The 20,358-nt window shown below is 41.1% G+C and overlaps 1 protein-coding gene across 1 annotated transcript in view; it reads right to left on the reverse strand.

Moving 5' to 3' along the window:
- l(2)gl (LLGL domain-containing protein l(2)gl) overlaps positions 1 to 20,358 on the reverse strand; it is a 443,338-nt gene that overhangs the window by 261,426 nt on the left and 161,554 nt on the right. The window contains 1 exon segment of the mRNA XM_080274241.1: positions 7,073 to 7,225. Coding sequence (XP_080130367.1) covers positions 7,073 to 7,225 — 153 coding nt within the window.

Below are 20,358 nucleotides of genomic sequence, written 5' to 3' on the forward strand. Positions count from 1 at the left end.
AAATTGGCCTGGTTAATGAAAAAGTTATAGTACACACATATAAAGCAGTACAGTAAGCTTCCACTTATCAAAAAATTATATGCTCATATCTGGATTAGTTGAAAAAATAAATAAATAGATAATAAGCAGACAAAATAAATAAAGAGCACAGGCATTTTAGTTTGCAAGGGTGCCGTGTAACTTGTGGTGGCAATGATTGTCATTAGGCTGTCCAGTCACACTGCTGCTCATCAGAGCATGTGCATACCACACTTGGATTCATTCTGTGCCAGTGTTTATCACCTGGGTTTGTGTTTCTCTAGTCTGTGTGGCCTTGGTTATCATAATGACTCCTTCTGCAAAATGGCCACAGAAGGTACTGGTATTCAAACAAGAATGAGAAATCTTACAACAAACTGATGATGGCTAGGTCAGCTCAAGCATAATGGCAGGGACTTAATAAAACCTGCTTATATCTAAAAAGATTATCACTACAGTATTTGCCTAACCTTATATGAGACACATAGAATCATAACGTCTCAAACACCATTTTTTAAAAAAACAAGCAAAATGCCTCCAAAGTCTGGTGACTTTTAAACATGTATATTTCAGGGACTACGACAGATATTGCACTTCTTTTTGTTTCTAAGTGTAGTGCAAGGTCTCAGCTATAAAATCCTATTATTTACATGAGAGAGAGAGAGAGAGAGAGAGAGAAAGAGAAACACTAAATATTATTTCACATACACAGTATACAATACATTTACACACACATGCTTACAAACTCAATTGCATCACATTCACATGCTAACAAATTCACATACACATACAGGCATTTACAAATGCACATAAAGGCAATAGTAGGCACATTATAGGCACACATGAAAATAAGAATGACAACAATAATAGTAATGATGACTGCAATGACTACGGTGATAAGGAGTGTTTGTAATGACAGTAATTGAGTTTGTAAGTGTGTGTGTGTGTGTGTGTTCTTACCTAATTGTATCTTTACAGGAATGAGTCAAACTCGTACTGTCCCGTGTCTTAAACCATTTTCATCATACATCTTCTTCAATTTATTAATTGTTTTCACACACTATTTCATTCGGTAGTGCATTCCACTGATCAATTGCCCCATTTGGGAAACTAAGTTTCCTCATGTCTTTATCGCCTCTCTTTTTATGCAGCTTTTTGCAGTGTCCTCTTAATGCTGCTTCCCCATAGGTTAAATATTCATTTATGTCTATTTTCTCCTTCCCTGATATGCATTTATATAGCATAATCATGTCTCCTCTTTTCCTTCTCTCCTGTAATGTTGGTAGATTCAGTTTTTCTAGTCTTTCTTCATAGCTTAGATCCCTTAAGCTTGGTACCCATCTTGTAGTGGCCCCTTTAACTTTTTCAGTCTTATCTATGTGTTTCTTGAGATGTCTTATCTATGTGTTTCTTGAGATGAGGACTCCACACTACTGATGCATACTCCAGGGTTGGTCTGATGAAAGATGTTATTATCTTTCTCAATATGTCTTCAGTTATGTATGTGAATGCTATTCTCACATTTGCAAGCAGGGTGTACATATTCTGTATCTTCTCACTTATGTGGTCAGCTGGACATAGTTTGTTATTGACATCTAAGTTGTTCTCTTTTTCTAATATGTGTAGGGTTTTACTTCCTAACTTATAATCCCAATCTGGTCTTTTCCCACTTTTACCAAACTTGATTACATGACACTTGTCCACATTGAATTCTATTTGCCATGTGTTACTCCATTCATGATGTTTATTTAATTCTTCTTGCAGCTCTTTACAAGAGTCTGCATTAGCAATTCTCCTTTGTATTTTTGCATCATGAGCAAACATATTTAAATAACTTTCATTACCAATATTACTATCTGTCATTTATATACACGAAAAACATAACTGATGCCAACACTGAGTCCTGTGGAACTCCACTAGTCACTTCCCTTCAAGATGAGTAATTTTCCCTTAGTACTGTTTTCATTTCCCTTTTTCTGAGAAAATCTTGCATCCAACAGTACAGTTTGCCTCAGATTCCTCCTTGATGGTAGTTTCCATAAAAGTGAATGCTTTCTTGAAATCTAGATAGATACTGTTCACCCATCTTTCTCTTTTCTATAATGTTTCTTCAACTCTGTCGTAGTACCTTAATAGATTTGTGTGTGTGACAGTGTACACTAATATATACATGCAATAAAATTTAATGTTTCTCTCTCTCTCTCTCTCTCTCATGTAAAAGACAGGAGTTTATAGCTGAGATCTTGCACTACAATCAGAAACAAAATGCACTGCAATACGTATCTTAGTTCCTGAGATATACGTGTTTAAAAGTCGCCAGATTTTGGAGGTATTTTTCTCGCCTGTTAAATACAGTAATCCCTCCTCTATCCAATGTAATAGAGCCGAAGGCATGTCCAGAAAGTGGGTCCATCCGGACAGTGGGCCCCTGCCTCCTGGACTGGAGCTTATGGACCCTAACCCAGCCTAACTCAGAAAAACACCTACATAACTCCCTACTGGACATGCATAGCACCTATTTAAGACCCTATTCACACCAATAAGGGACATAAAAGAGTGAAATAAATGCAAAGGAGCCAGAGAATGAGATTTTAGAGGTGAGCATGGAAAATACAATATTAAACATTCTGGGTATGTACAACAAGTCCCTGGCTCCTAGGCTGGTACTTACGGACCCTAACCTAGCCTAACTCAGAAAAACACCTACATAATTTCCTACTGGACATGCATAGCACCTGTTTAAGACCCTATTCACACCAATAAGGGACATAAAAGAGTAAAATAAATGCAAAGGAACCAGAGAATGAGGTTTTGGAGGTATGTATGGAAAATACAGTACAATATTAAAAATTCTGGGTACTTACAACAAGTCCCTGGCCATCTTGATGAATAACTCGCCTCCTCTCAGACTCTGACAGTAAAAAGGTGTACCTGACGCACCTGCCGTAATGAAGTCTTGCACTGGACTTAGTCATTTACAATCTAAATTCTATTTTCTTAATACTGTGCACTCTGTTCTTACTTGCACTCCATTGTACTTTAATGAAATCAGTGTTGCACTCTGCACTTAAGTCTCTGAACTCTGAATTCTAATTCCTTAACACTGTGCACTGTTCTTTTCAATGCACAACACTGTAAATTCCCGTGTGGTCTAGTGGTGCATTCTTGCTGTTTATTCACTGTCAGAGTCCGACAGTAGCTGATGCAGGTGGTCTAGGGGCGCGTCGCTGGGACGTGGTAGTGGACTGCCCACTGCAGATGACTCTGAAGACAGGCGCAAACTCACATCCAGTGGCGATTCCACCGTGCCCGATGTGCTGGGCTGTGGCTCGGAGGATGAAGGCCTGTCTTGGGGAGGCAGTGGTGTGGAGCCAGGGCTGGGCACAGTGGGGTCACGGGTCTGAAAAAACTGTCAATGGTTGACTGACGCAAGGAACGATGATTTTGGCGATTATTGATGCGCAGCCTGAAAGCCCACACTTCCTCCACAAGTCCCAAGGGCCCCATCTCCCTGTCACAGTCCAGGTGTTCCAGGTAGTCGAGAACAAACTCAACGTGCTCCCGGAGTGTGCTCAGCTTGGGGATGGCTGGAGTAGTGGCACGCTGAGAGGAGTCCACATCATTGTCGCTGTCCTCGTCGGAATCTTCAAGCTGGGTACTTGTACCTGCAACTGAAGATGCGATCTCGATATCAGACATGATCTGATACCCAGGATTGCCCTTGTTGTCATCCAACCACTCACACACTTCGTCCACATCAACATCGTCACCATGCGCACGAAGACATGCATGGAAGTCATCCATGTCGAAACCTAGAAAATCGTGCACCACATAGGCTCCGAGAAGCAGAAGAGACCAACCATTTTCCAGACTCTTGACAGGGACTTCTTTCCATGCACTGACCCACTTGTAGATGGCAGACTAGATGTTGTAGTGGTGAAGGTTTTCTAAAGTCCGCTGGCCCCATATGTCTTGTCCCTCCCTGCGTTCGTCCTCGTCCTAAAGAACAACCCTCACCTTGTCCTGGAACTTCCAACGGTACAGCCTCTACGTTGCCACGATCACTCCTTGGTCCATTGGTTGGATGAGAGAAGTTGAATTAGGTGGCAAAAACATGCACCTAATGCGGCCATTCTCACCCTCCAAGACCTTGTCAGACGGATGCGCAGGGGCACTGTTCAAGAGAAGGAGGGCCTTTACCTGGTCACACAGGATTCCCAGTTTCTCTGTCTGGTAATGGATGACCTCCTTGACGAAATGGCGGTGAAACCAGTCTTTGAAGATCTTGGCCATGAACCAAGCCTTCAAGGAATGGTACCAAACGATAGGAAGGACATCCATCACCCTACGAAGACACCAAGTCTGCTTTGCACGGCCAACAATAACGGGCTTGAGCCGGTGCATGCCTTCAGCAGTGACACAACACAAACCAGATATCCACTGCTTGCAAAGCTTATGGCTTTGCTTCACTGTCTCTTTGGCTAGAGTGTTCATTTGCAAAGAGCGATAGAATAAACCAGTTTAGTCGGCACTGTAGACTTGACCGAGAATGAGGCCCTCCCTGTCGATCAAGCCCTTCACCTTCTGCCAAAACTCCTCTACTCCCTCCTTGTTGGCATCCAAAGCTTCACCATGGGCCATACGGTTGGTAAGGCCATGCCGTAACTTGAAAGTGAAGAGCCAACCCTCGGATGCTTCTCAGCAGCAGCCTTCTGCTCCGTGCCACGCACCAGCACACCAGCAGCAAGTTGTTGATGATACCAAATCAGTGTGGAGTGGTCAATTTCTGCATACTGGGGAGTAAAAATCATATTCCACTCCATGTTGCGTTTGTTCTTCGATGAGAAGTCAGCCGTGTACTGGATGAGTTTGTCGCGGGATCTCTTGATATCAAACAATGTAGAGCAGGCCAGGTTAAATTCAAGGAGGATGCGTGACGTTGACCATCCTGCATCCACCTCGTCCAATATCTCCCTCTTCTTCTCCAGAGTCAAAACCACTTGCTTCCTCTTCTCAGGCGGCGGGGCTATCATCACACACACGAAGAAGAGGCAGGAGAGGAACAGGAGAGCCTGCAGGAGGTAGGGCACCACCACAAAAGTGAGCAAATGGGAGACCGTGGTGTTGAGCATGTACTCACGACGAATGACAGGTGGGAAGTGGGAAGGATGCAGGGGCACTCTAGCCGATGTCAGCGGAACTACGCACCAAAACACAGCTGGTCTGCACTGCAGGCCGAGTTCAAATTACAGGGGGGGGGGGGGGGGTAGGATTTGTTTTTTTTTTTTTTTGGGGGGCAACTGGGGGGTTACGAAGTCCTGGGCCCAAAATGTCCGGTAAGTGGGAAGTCCGGATAGTACAGGGATTACTGTATTGGCACTTGGACATCAGGATTCTAAGTGCCTCATTTAACCATAACCTTGCCAAATCTAACCTAACCTACAGTATAGTAATCTAGAATAAACAAAACCTAACCCAAACCCTCCTACGAAGCTGTAAAGGATCGTACAGATGTGAATCTTATGATGAAATTATGGCCAGCTTAAGAATAATGGCAGACTTTTAAAAATTTACTCAAATCTACATAAACTTGTTGTTACTCGCCTAACTTTAACCACAATCTAGCTTAGCCTAACCCAATGTAACCAAACCTCAAGTACAGTAATCTAAGTCCATAATTATTAACCTAAAATTGTCTCATTTATAAAGGTTCCAACAACCCGGCATGAGTCGGCCTTAGTGACCTAATGGCAGCACTCCAAGCTGCTTAATCTCTGGCAGCCTCTCTATTCAGTCCCTTATCTCTGAGGTCATACTGTGACCTCTTCCCAGGTCATTGTTGGTCTGCCTCATGCAACCCTATCTCAACATTCACATCTCTTACCTTCTGCACCCATTTGTCATCTCCCATCCTCTCAACAAGCCCAAACCACCTCAATCTAGTCCTCCTCATCACAACATCAATACATTCAATTCCCATCCTTCTCCTCAGCTCTTCAATTGCAGTATAGTTATTAACTCCCTTGGGCTCGCATTCAAGGACACACTACACATTATCATTTCTGTACGCTTGAGCATAAGAATATCCTCTTCCATTAATGCCCAGGTCTCACTACCATACAGCATTACACTTCTAATAAATGCTGCATACAAGGACCCCTTAGCAAGGAGGGAGAGCCCTCTCTCTGTCAGGAGAAGCAACAGAACCTTGAACTTCCCCCAACCACTCCTTATCCTAGCCACAGAACTAGTTCCAGCCTCAGCTCCGGTGCTAACACGTCCCACAAATACCATAACTCCACACACTCAGGAGATGCTCTAGCATGACCAATCTTTTCTCGCTTCTTAACCTATATGTGCTTTCCCCAATACACCATGCTTACGAAATCAACATCATTTTAAAGTCTACCTCTTATACCACTACATCTTTTAAGCACTCACCACAAACACTAATGAATCAATATAACCTAGCCTACCTTAATTTGACTAAACTCACTGAAATTCAAGACTAAATGAATCTGGATAGAACTGGGGTGGTTTTAGTAAGCATCCATCAATATGCTTAAGAAATTTTCATGCATCAAATAAGCTTAACATGATTAACCTTGTGCACTATATTTCGGAGGAAAGATCAGCTTACCCTATACAGTACTGTGTAGTTTCTTATTGAACCTGTATTGTACTCCATTTTGATACCTTTACAGTATTGTGTACTACAATCAGAGGATACTGTGTCTGATATAGCATGCATAAGGTCCTGGGACATTTTCCGAGTGATTTTGGATAAAATCTTAGGTATCTGAACAAGCCTTGCCCAAACTGGTTCAAATATGAGAAAGTTTACTGTACTCCATTCATTACATCAACAGTACGACACATGAAAAGATCTTCCACCAACAGACACTAGTATTTCATAATCCTTTTGTTCAATCTGTTATACGTGGAATGCTCCATATCTCTGTAATGAAGCAAACCCAACACTAGCTTACAGTGTTAAGAAGCAGATGATGTAAAATAAAGTTATGGCAGAATGTAAACTATGACTGAAACTGACCTCTGGGACAAACTCCCTTTCCTCTGCTGAGAGTGCCATGAGCAGCACTTGACCCGCAGTGCCAGCCACAGCTAGGGTGCCAGTGTACGGGCACAGACACACCTTCTTCACACCCAGACGAGGGTCGTCACTGTATGGGTCAAACAGCCCTGCCTGCAACACAAAACACTCATCATCATTACTCTGACCCTACATCTAGCTACATCCCGTGGACTGCAACATACCTCATAAGGGGGTGTCTTGGAATCTGCAACATACCTTATGAGTGATATTTTCAACAATGCAACACAATGGTTCTAGAAGGATCAGCATGACACAAAATTTATGGGGTATTAGGGTAACCTGTAGCTCTCATTCCCATCCCCAACTTTGAGCCCAGTTGCTGAGGTGCAGCAGCAACAATGACCCAAAAGTACGCACCTTGTAATGCATTTCCCTCAATATTATCAACCCAGGAAAGACAGTCATGGGTCAAAACTGTTTAGAATAACATAAAATCTAATGTTACTAAGGTCAATAAGAGGTAATGGAACAGAAGTAGGGTGATAAATATGGGTGTAAAAGTAGTGCCCTAAAATCATAGCAGCTTGTGGAGCTGGCAACCCACCTGGCAAACAATAAGCCTGGTTGTAGCCTGTCTACAGCCTGTCTCTTCTGCCCCAATACACATTTCTCTCTCTCTCTCTCTCTCTCTCTCGCTCTTTCTCTCCCTTTCTCTCTAAGCACAGGTTTCATGTTCCTGCCAGAAATGCAATTTCTGACAATTACTTTAAAAAAAAAAAAAAAAAAAAAAAAAAAAAAAAGTGGTTAACTGCACGATGCAATTTCCTAGCCACTGATATATATTTCATGGAAATCTGTAAGAGTGGCCAAAACTGCCATTTTGCCACACCACAAGGGAAGTCTGCATGACCCCTAGCCGTAGCCCACAGGTGAACTGGGGTGGGCAAGATCCACAAATCATAATCACTATCAATGTTGTTGTCATCATCATCACCCTGATCCCACCTAGGGATGGGGTGTGACAGGACCCAGAAAACAAGGAAAAAGAAAGCACAAAATATGAAAAACTATCAACTGCATACACAGTGAAGTGGATCACTCACTCACATCACTCAGTTCAAACCACTGGAATCCTAGGTCTGCCTCAGAGGCCTAACCATCTGTATCTAAATTTTCCCTTTTTATCAATGCATTTTGCATACCTGCATAATAATTAAGGAGTCCAAACTACAATAGTACATGAGGGATCAGGTAAATGGTCAAATTCTGAAACTAAGGAATTCTGTATACAAATATGTCAATTAATTACAATTACTGTATCCAAAATTACAGTCAGCTTTTGTATGCAAGTAGTTTGTACTGTTTCAAAGCACCTTATATATATTTAAAAAAAATATATATATATATATTTATTATTACTGTTTCTGGTATTACAGTAAACTTCCAATTCTCCAGGGAATCGAAGCCAAAGGGGTGACAGGTGATATATTGACAGAAATTGATGTAATACCCTCCCCAAACCCCCTAATCGGGGACCAACCCTATTACTGTACTGTACTACTGTTCAAAAGTAGAAAAACACCCTTCAATTCTATAATAAGCATAAAATGTTACTGTACTACTCTGTACAATGTACCCTACACACACTGTACACTCAACATCCAGAAACAAAGTTAGACAGGGTGAGACTGCTTAGAAAGCCTGACAGAAAGAGGATATGCAGACAGTGTGTGTGTGTGTGTGTGTGTGTGTGTGTGTGTGTGTGTGTGTGTGTGTGTGTGTGTGTGTGTTTCTTACCTAACTGTATCTTTACAGGAATAAGTTAAGCTCATACTGTTCCAGGAATGAGTTAAATTCGTACTGTCCCATGCTTTGAACCATTTTTATCATACACAACTTTAAATTTATGAATAATTTTGGCACAAACTAATTTGGTAGTGTATTGCACTGATCAACTGCTCTATTTGGGAAACTGGATTTCCTTATGTCTTTATCACCTCTCTTTTTGTATAGTTTTTTGCTGTGTCCTCTTAATGCTGCTTCCCCATAGGTCATACTGTATACTCATTAATGTCTGTCTTCTCTTTACCTGTGATGCATTTATATAACTTAATCATGTCTCCTCTTCTTTCTCTCCCGTAATGTTGGTAGGTTTAATTTTTTGAGTTTTTCTTCATAGCTTAGATCCCTTTAGCTTGGTGCCAATCTTGTAGCTGCCCTTTGTACCTTTTCAATCTTATCTACGTGTTTTTTTGATATGTGAATTCCAGACTAATGATGCATACTCCAGAGTTGGTCTGATGAATGATGTTATTATCTTTCTCAGAGTGCTTCATTTACATCTGTGAATGCTACCCTCATATTAGCAAGCAGCGTCTAAATTTGTCTTCTTAGTATAATAGGAAAAGTGTATGGCAGAATACTTATTGACAGAGTTAGAGAACGAACAGAGGAATTAGTTGGAGAAGAACAGGGAGGCTTTAGGAAGGGAAGAGGTTGTGTAAATCAGATACTCATTCTTAGATCTTTAGTGGAAAAGTTTCTAGAAAAGAGAAAGAAGTTGTATGCGGCTTTCATGGATTTGGAGAAAGCATATGACAGGGTCAATAGACAAGGATTGTGGAAAGTATTAAGAATATATGGAGAAGATGGGAAGCTGTTGAATGCTGTGAAGAGTATGTATGATGATCCTAAGGCTGCAGTGCGTGTGGATGGTGAACTGAGTGAATTTTTCTCTCTGAAGGGTGGGTTGAAACAGGGATGTGTCATGTCTCCATGGTTGTTCAATCTGTACATGGATGGGGTAATAAAAGAGGCTCAAGGCAGGGTAATGGATGTTGGAGTGGCCCTGGTGAGAGAGGGTAGCGTTTGAAAACTCCCTGTACTGTTGTTTGCAGATGATACTGTGTTGTTGAGTGAAGACGAAGGGGAGCTGCAATGCTTGGTGGATGAGTTTGGGAGAGTGTGTAAGAAACGGAATCTAAAGGTGAATGTAGGGCCATCATCACACACACGAAGAAGAGGCAGGAGAGGAACAGGAGAGCCTGCAGGAGGTAGGGCACCACCACAACGGTCTTTGAGAGAGTTGAAGTCAGTGAATGTACAGTGAGTTTGGATGATGAGGAATTGGAAAATGTGAATACGTTTAAGTACTTGGGTAGCGTGATGAGTAAGGATGGAGGTTTGGAGGGTGAAGTGCTTGAAAGGGAACGGCAGGGAAGAAACGTTGCTGGTTCCTTGAAAGCTGTGATAACAAACAGGGAAGTGAGCATGGAAGTGAAAAAGTTACTACATGACAGTATTGTGATACCAACTCTAATGTATGGAAGTGAAGCTTGGACGTTGTTGGAAGGACACAAGTCAAGAGTGAGAGCAGTGGAAATGAGTTATTTAAGAGGAGCATGTGGAGTCACATGGAGAGACAGGCTGACAAATGAGGATATAAAGGAGCATTGTGGTGTGGATGTGGATGTAATAGGAAGAGTTAGGAGGAATACACTGAGGTGGTTTGGCCACGTGGAGAGGATGGAGGGTGAAAAACTGACGAAGAGAGTGTATGTGAGTGAGGTGGAGGGAGGGAGAGGGAGGGGGAGGCTGAGGATGAGACAGAGAGATGGAGAGGAGAGATATGTGAGAGAAGGGGGTGTGAGTTGGGAGCAGGGCAGTGAAATGGCGGGGGACAGGGCGACGTGGAGGTGATTTGTTTATGGCCACCCCAAACGGGATTGAGGCGTCTGGCAATAGATAGATAGACAGAGAGTCAACATGTTCTTTATTTTTTCATTTATGTAGCCAGGCAGAGCTAGTCTGTTACTGATAATCACTCTTATACCCTTTTTCTTTTCTGATGTGTGTAGGGTTGAACTTTCCTAACTTATACTCCCAGTCTGGTCTTTTCACTTTTATTAAAATTTTTTACATGACATTTGTCCACACTGAATTCCATTTGCCATCTACTGCTCCATTCATGAAGCTTTCACCGTGCAGCTCTATGCAAGAGTTTCAGTTGGTAATTTTCCTTTGTATTTTTTCATCAGCAAACATATTTAGGTAGCTTCCATTTCCAATATTTTTGTCTACATCATTTATATATCCTAAAAACATAATTGGTGCCAGCATAGAGCCCTGTGGAAGTCCACTTGTCACTTCTCTCCATGATGAGAAATTTCCCCTAGCACTGTTCTCACATCCCCTTTACCAAGAAAATCTTGCATCCAATCGTACAGATTACCTTGGATTCCTCCCTGATGGTACAGTTTCCATAAAATTCTTTTGTGTGGTACCCTGTCAAATGTCTTCTTGAAATCCAAATACAATATGCTGTCTACCCAGCCATCTCTTTTCTGTAGTATTTCTGCAACTCTTATCACAGTAGCTTAATACGTTAGAAACACGTGATTTTCCCTTTCTAAAACCAAACTGTCTTTCTGTTTGATTATTGTATTTTTCCTGGTGATTTACCTAAATTCTTCGTATCAGTTTTTCTAAAACCTTGCTTACAACGCTGGTCAGCGATACTGGTCAGTTGTTACGTGGATTTTGTCTATTTCCTTTCTTAAAAAGAGGAACAATGTTCGTTTTCTTCCAGACATCAGGTAGTTTACCTTGTTTTAGAGATTTCCTGAATATTAAATGTAATGCACTGCTTCACTCTTTTGCACATTCCTGTAATACCCAACAAGAAATCTCGTCAGGGCCATTAGTTTTTCTTTTGTCTAATTTCCTCATCTCTTCTTGGACCTTTTGTTTCGTTATATGTATATTTCTTAATATGTGTGGGCAGGCTTGTTCATTTTCATCCCTCGAAAATCTACTTTCTTTAGTAAAAACTAGAAACTTTTGTTAAGTACTTTATACAGTGCTCGTCAGAAGTATGGAGCACCCTGCGTCCCTCCTGAGAAACAAACCTTTCAACATTGAAAAAACATATAAATAATGCATTTTATTTACCTTTAGTGCTTCGTAGGGTAGCCTTTACGTTTCTTCACGGACCTGAGACGAATTGGAAGTGAAAGGGCGAGGCTCCTGAGGTGCTGGAGGGGTATTTTGTCCCAGGAGTCACGAATGGCGGCTTCCAGCTTAGGAAGAGAGCTCACGTCCTTCCCTTGGAAACTCTTCTTTACGAGGTACCAGAGGTTTTCAATCGGGTTGAGGTCTGGGCTATTTCCTGGCCAGTCTGTCATGAATGATACCTCGCAGTCACGAAGCCAATTGGTGACCGATTTGGCCTTGTGAGCAGGTGCACCGTCCTGCTGAAACACTCGTGCACCTGTTAGCTCGAAGGAGTCTGGTAAATGATCACACAGAAGTTCCAGGTAAACATCCTGATTCACTCTGAGGTTCTTGGGAAGTACAACAAGCTTCCCCAAACCCTTCCCTGAGAAACAACCCCATACCATGAGTGAATCAGGATGTTTAACTGTGCTTTCTACATACCGTGGGTCAAGTGGGTCACTACCTTTGCGTGCTCCTCTGTTACAGGTAACACTAAACGTTGCCTCATCAGACCACAACACTGACAACCATTGCTCCTCACCCCAGTTTAGATATTTATTAGCAAAGGCAAGCCTACGAATTCTCTGGCTGCTAGAGAGAAGAGGCTTTTTCACAGGCCTGTGACTTGTGTAACCAAGCTCATGCACCCTACGAGACACTGTTCTCACTGACACCTCACCAAACACTTCCGGGTTGCTCTCCTTAATTTTCCTTGCACTCACACGAGGATTAAACTCCACTGCACGTTTTAAAACATTAACAGACCTTGGGGAAGTTTTCCTAGGCCTACCAGACCTCGGTTTCTTTGTGGGAACTTCACCACTGTTTTCCTCCCGAAACCGCGCACACCAACGACGCACTGTCGATCGTGCCACACCAACCAATTCACTAATTTCCTTTGTCTGGTGGCCTGCCTCCTTTAGAGCAATGATCTGGGATATGATTTCACTCGATAGTTCACGGGTAGGTGCCATAACAAAGTTTTAAAGGCCAAAACACTGCGGGACACTCAGTAAAAAATGGCGCAATTTGAGAGGGACGCTCGGCGGAGTTCCTCTCTCTCAGGCAGCCCGTGGGCGACTGAGGCGGGAACCAACCAGCGTGTCAGAAGGCCTCAGGCTACCGTGACGTCATGCTCGGAGCTCAAACTTGTGGCTCAATTCTTACCCCCCAAAATGGGTGATTCTTTTTGGGCCATAAGTATTGCGCGCCCGGCGGACAACGCTGAATACTTCTGACGAGTACTGTAAGTAAGATCTTCATTGATATAGATTTTCCCCTTATCCACAATGGACTGTATTTTATCTCTAACTTTGGTTTGTTTCATATGTGGCTGTAAAACAAATTAGGCTGATTGGTACTTTTATTTATAATGTCTTCCTCAAACTGCTTTTGAGCTTCTGGGTACTTTTATTTATAATGTCTTCCTCAAACTGCTTTTGAGCTTCTGGGTACTTTTATTTATAATGTCTTCCTCAAACTGCTTTTGAGCTTCTCTCCTTATCCTTGTAAAATCATTCCTTGCCTGTCTGTAGTTGTTATATGCTCCCTCACTTTTATGTTATCTGTATCTGATCCACAGCAAGTCTCTTTTACATTTTTACAATGTGTGTGTGTGTGTGTGTGTGTGTGTGTGTGTGTGTGTGTGTGTGTGTGTGTGTATTTACCTATTTGTATTTACCTATTTGTAGTATACAGGAATTGAGCAATGCTCGTGTTGTCCTGTCTCCATATCCACATTTATCAAGTCTACCTTTACACACATGAATGTTTTTCTCATGCACCACCTCTTTGTCTAAGTCGTTCCAAATATTTAAGAATATACCTAATTGTGATATACACGGAATGTACTATGCTCGTGGGTTTCCGTCGCTGTTTCTCAATAAGTCGAATTTAACTTTAAACTCGTTTATGTTTTTAGACTGGACGATCTCTTTGTCCAGGCTATTCCATAAGTCTATACTTCTGTAAGGAAAGCTATATTTCTTGATATCCTTCAAGCAGCTTGACTTTTTCAATTTCATTCCATGTCCTCTTGTTGCTCTCTTATCCCATACAAACAGATCTTCTTTGTCAATTTTATCTACTCCCACCATGGTCCTGAACACCGCAATCATGTCTCCCCTCTTTCTCCTTTCCTCTAACGAAGGCAAATCCAGTTTTTCCAGCCTCTCTCGGTATGACAGGTCTGTCAGACTGGGGACCATCTTGGTTGCTGTTCTTTGTATTCTCTCAATCTTGTTTATATCTTTCTTTTTGTGTGGGCACCACACTACCGCTGCATATTCTAACCTGGGGCGGATCATGGCCACTATCAATTTTTTCATCATTTCCTCATCCATATAATGAAATGCTACTCTTATGTTAGTCAAGAGCTTATAAGTCTCTCCAACTATCTTGTTAATGTGCTTTTCTGGTGACAAACTATCTTGGACCAGCACTCCCAAATCTTTCTCTTCTCTCCTTTTTGTGATTAATTCATTACCCAAAAAATAATTCAGTGATGGTCTCCTGGTACTTTTACCCATTTCCAATATTTTACATTTCTTTACATTAAATTTCATTTCCCACGTCCGGCTCCAATTGTGTATCCTATCCAAATCCTCCTGCAGTATTTTACAATCCTCCTCAACCTCTATCTTCCTCAAGATCTTTACATCATCAGCAAACAGACTCGCATAACTGTTCACTCCATCTACCATATCATTTACATAAATCAGGAACATTACTGGCGCCAACACTGAGCCTTGAGGGACTCCACTTGTTACTTCCCTCCATCCAGACATCTTTTCCTTTATTACTGTCCTCATTTGTCTGTCTCTCAAAAAGTCTCTCATCCATTCCAGAAGTTTCCCCTTTAGTCCTCCTATATATTCTAGTTTCCACATTAGTCTCTTATGAGGTACCTTGTCAAAGGCCTTCTCTAAGTCTAAGTACACACAATCCACCCAACCATCTCTCTCCTGTACCACATCAATCGCTCTTGAGTAAAAGCTCAACAAGTTTGAAACACATGACCTTCCACTTCTGAATCCAAACTGACATTCAGCCAAAATATTCATCTCTTCCAGATATTTTATCCATCTGTCTTTCAGGATTCTCTCACACAATTTTGCGACCATGCTGGTTAGAGACACTGGTCTATAATTCAGGGGTTCTTCCCTGTTTCCTCCCTTGTAAATTGGTACCACATTTGCCCTCTTCCATTCTTTTGGCACTTTCCCCTCTTCCAGTGAGCATACAATTAAGCTGTGAATTTTATCCGCCAGTTGTTCTCTGCATTCCTTCAGTACCCAATTAGAAATTCCATCAGGTCCTGGGGCTTTCCTTACATCTTGAGTTTCCAGTAATTTATACACTTCCTGCACCTCCACTTTTATATCTTTCATCACCGGAACATTTCTAATCACTCCCTCCCCTTCCACAAGCTCCTTTTCTTTAGTGAAAACTGACTGGAAACGTTTGTTCATTATTTCTGCTTGCATTGCCGCATCATTAAAGACCTCTCCATCTACTTTCAGCTTGGTGATTCCTTCCTTTTGTTTCAGTTTGCCATTAACAAATCTATAAAACAGTTTGGGTTCATCCTTGCATTTGTCAATTATACCTTTTTCAAAATTCCTTTCTTCTTCCCTACGTATTCTTGTGTATTCGTGTCTTGTTCTTTTATATTCTTCCTTTGTTCTGTCGTTACCTCTCTTTCTCCAATTGTTCCACGCCTTATCTCTCTCTTTTTTGGCTATCATACACCTTCTATTAAACCACTCCTTTTTCCTGTTTTCTTTCCCTCTTACTCTTGGTACAAATTTTTCCACTCCCAAATTATAGAGGTCTAGAAAGATATCCCACTTCCTCTGTATCTCTCTTGTTTCTCTGAATTTTCTCCAATCCGCATTTTCAAAAAAGTTTCTCAATCCTGTAAAATTTGCTTTGCCAAAGTTGTATCTTCCCAGTCTATGAAGCTCGTCTCTTGGCTCGACGTTTCCTATTAACATCTGGAACTCAATGACCACGTGATCACTTTTTCCCAAAGGACAGAGATATTCCAATGATTCTATTACATCAGGTTCTTTGGTGAACAGTAAATCTAACCTTGCTGGTGTGTCCTCACCTCGAAACCGTGTCTCTTCTTTGACCCACTGCGTCATCACATTATTCATTATTATATTTAATAACATAGTACCCCACGAATCCTCGCCGCCTCCCGAGTACCATTCCTCCCAGTTCACCTCTTTACAATTAAAGTCACCCACCAAAATTATATTATTGCTTTTCTCAATTATTTTTTGCAAGTAGCTAGCCATATCTGACAACATCTCATGGTATTCGTCATCCTTCCATGCTCTCGTCTTTGGGGGAACATACACTACCGCCATATCTCTCTTAACATTCTCTCCAGTTCCTAATTTCATATATATCACTTCAGCCCTGCCTTCTCCCATTTCCACAGTATCTACATTTATGTTGTTCTTCACTGCTATCATCACTCCTCCTCCCTTTTTTTCTTTTCTGTCTTTTCTCCACAGTTTGTATTTACCATCTCCCAAATGAACATCAATATCTTCTCTTAATTTGGTCTCTACAAAGCACATGACATCAGGTTCATGTTCTCTCAAGAAATCATTAATTTCGATCCTTGTCGATATGAAACCATCAACATTAGTATATATCACCTTCAAATTATTTTTGACATTATTAATACCCTCTTCTCTCCTACTCTCTGTCCGTACCACTTCCTCAACTTCTGATCTTTCACAACCATCCCCCCTAATTTCCTTCACTTCTATTTCCTTAAATACCATTTCCTTACTTTCATATCCAATACTCTCCAAAAAAAAAGTATTACGTTCTTCCTCTGTCCTCTTATCATTTTTTTCCTTTACTTCTTCCTTTAATGATTTTAAAGCTTCTCTTTCTTCTTCATTCAGATCTTTTCTTATTATAATATTTTCCATCCCCGCCTCTTTGCTTAATTTCCAGGTCACTTTAAGTATCTCATTTATTACACTTTCTGATGTAAACTTGACTCTCATTGGTCTTGTTTCCCCTTTCTTATAAGGCCCTATCCTCCTTACTTCCTCAATTTCTTTTACCCACTTGTTTCCTTCGGGGTCAATCTTGCCTAATATTCCTCTCACCATGTTCGTGTCTCTCTCGAGTCTTGCGAACCTATCCTTTTCTTCCTCTTCCCTGTTTCCAAATACTATCACACATCTGTTCCTTTCTACAGTTTCTCTCACTATTTTCTCTTTTTTCTTCAGTATTTTCACTACATTTTCTTCCATTTCTTTCTTGTTCATTTCCCTTTCTTCCTGGATGATCTCTCTTAAGCTGACCACTTCTTTCTGTTCTTCCTCTACGTGTGCCCACTTTGCCTTGTGTTCTTCTAGTACATTACTCACCTTCTCCGTTTTATTAGTACTCTCTTCAAGTTTCCTCCTCAGTTCAACATTTTCCCGCTTCAAATTCTTAATCTCTTCATTGGCTGTTTCGTTGGACTGGATTAGACTCTGTATGGTGGTTTCCGTATTTCCTGACACATCCTTTATCACTAGATTCTCTACTTTTTTTTCGAGTTCACTAATCCTCATAATTAATGTTTTCACTAGGTCCATGACATTAGTATTAGCATCAAATCCTTGAAATTCCATTCCCTCATTGTTTACATTTTCGGCCATCTTTAACGTACCGATCAAGTACCTAAACAGCTGTTACCAATAAGCCACAAACATTCATGTATACTATTGCCAACAAATCTTTACATTTTTGGTAGTCTACCAACTTTCATTATTTTAAATTTAAAGAAAGACCCTAGGAGACAGGACAGACAAAATTCCTGAAACTACTCAAGGTCAGGAGCGATGCCTGGGACGTCCTCTCTCTCCGTGTGTGTGTGTGCGTGTACGAAGAATGAAGATAAGCTTCTCATATGCGTGTGTGTGTGTGTGTGTTAGCAGAGTAGCCATAGGGAAGAGGGAGGGATGGGTTGTGATAAAAAAATGTGTGTGTGTGTGTGTGTGTGTGTGTGTGTGTGTGTGTGTGTGTGTGTGTGTGTGTGTGCATCCTTGACACAAGCAACTCCCTACATTTTTTTATCACAACCCATCCCTCCCTCTTCCCTATGGCTACTCTGCTAACACACACACACACACACACACATATGAGAAGCTTATCTTCATTCTTCGTATACGCAGCTGCTCTTTCTCTCTCTGTTTTTCAAGATTCTGTAGGACTGAATAGTATGTCAGTGCAAAGTATGCCTTTATTATTGTGATATAAATATTATAAAATAAAACTTAGGAATATATTTAAAGAAAACAACTGCAGTAGGCTGGTTGGCCCATGCGAGGCAACTCCTCCTGATTTTGGATCTGCATACGAGAGAGAGAGAGAGAGAGAGAGAGAGAGAAGTGAGAAGTGACCACTTGTCCCCCCATCTCTCTCTCTCTCTCAGTATTCTGTAGGAGTGAATAATAATGTCAGTGCAAAGTATGCCTTTACTGTGATATAAGCATTACAAAATAAAACAATGGAACATATTTAGAGGGAACAACTGCAGGAAATCCTCTCAAGACGTCATCATGTGGAACTGTCACTATTTCCCTGCGGGCCAATTAACGTCCACCTTCATACTTGCCTACTCCCTTCTGCCAATTCTCTTCATCTTTACTTTCCAATTCAGAGCATGCCATTCGTTATGATAAAAATTGCACACACACACACACACACACACACACACACACGAACAGCCGGAGAGAGAGGACGTCCCAGCCATCGCTCCTAACCTTGAGTAGTTTCAGGAATTTTGTCTGTCCTGTCTCCTAGGGTCTTTCTTTAAATTTAAAATAATGAAAGTTGGTAGACTACCAAAAATGTAAAGATTTGTTGGCAATAGTATACACGAATGTTTGTGGCTTATTCGGTAACAGCTGTTTAGGTACTTTACCGGTACGTTAAACATGGCCGAAAATGTAAACAATGAGGGAATGGAATTTCAAGGATTTGATGCTAATACTAATGTCATGGACCTGGTGAAAACATTAATTATGAGGATTAGTGAACTCGAAAAAAAGTAGAGAATCTAGTGATAAAGGATGTGTCAGGTAATACGGAAACCACCATACAGAGTCTAATCCAGTCCAACGAAACAGCCAATGAAGAGATTAAGAATTTGAAGAGGGAAAATGTTGAACTGAGGAGGAAACTTGAAGAGAGTACTAATAAAACGGAGAAGGTGAGTAATGTATTAGAAGAACACAAGGCAAAGTGGGCACACGTAGAAGAAGAACAGAAAGAAGTGGTCAGCTTAAGAGAGATCATCCAGGAAGAAAGGGAAATGAACAAGAAAGAAATGGAAGAAAATGTAGTGAAAATACTGAAGATAAAAGAGAAAATAGTGAGAGAAACTGTAGAAAGGAACAGATGTGTGGTAGTATTTGGAAACAGGGAAGAGGAAGAAAAGGATAGGTTCGCAAGACTCGAGAGAGACACGAACATGGTGAGAGGAATATTAGGCAAGATTGACCCCGAAGGAGACAAGTGGGTAAAAGAAATTGAGGAAGTAAGGAGGATAGGGCCTTATAAGAAAGGGGAAACAAGACCAATGAGAGTCAAGTTTACATCAGAAAGTGTAATAAATGAGATACTTAAAGTGACCTGGAAATTAAGCAAAGAGGCGGGGATGGAAAATATTATAATAAGAAAAGATCTGAATGAAGAAGAAAGAGAAGTTTTAAAATCATTAATGGAAGAAGTAAAGAAAAAAAATGATAAGAGGACAGAGGAAGAACGTAATACTTTTTTTTGGAGAGTATTGGATATGAAAGTAAGGAAATGGTATTTAAGGAAATAGAAGTGAAGGAAACTAAGGGGGATGGCTGTGCAAGATCAGAAGTTGAGGAAGTGGTACGGACAGAGAGTAGGAGAGAAGAGGGTATTAATAATGTCAAAAATAATTTGAAGGTGATATATACTAATGTTGATGGTTTAATATCGACAAGGATCGAAATTAATGATTTCTTGAGAGAACATGAACCTGATGTCATGTGCTTTGTAGAGACCAAATTAAGAGAAGATACTGATGTTCATTTGGGAGATGGTAAATACAAACTGTGGAGAAAAGACAGAAAAGAAAAAAAGGGAGGAGGAGTGATGATAGCAGTGAAGAACAACATAAATGTAGATACTGTGGAAATGGGAGAAGGCAGGGCTGAAGTGATATATATGAAATTAGAAACTGGAGAGAATGTTAAGAGAGATATGGCGGTAGTGTATGTTCCCCCAAAGAC

Source organism: Coenobita brevimanus, chromosome 57, assembly GCF_032717465.1.
Source record: "Coenobita brevimanus isolate Jiangsu-jjx chromosome 57, ASM3271746v2, whole genome shotgun sequence".
NCBI classification, from domain to species: Eukaryota; Metazoa; Arthropoda; class Malacostraca; order Decapoda; family Coenobitidae; genus Coenobita; species Coenobita brevimanus.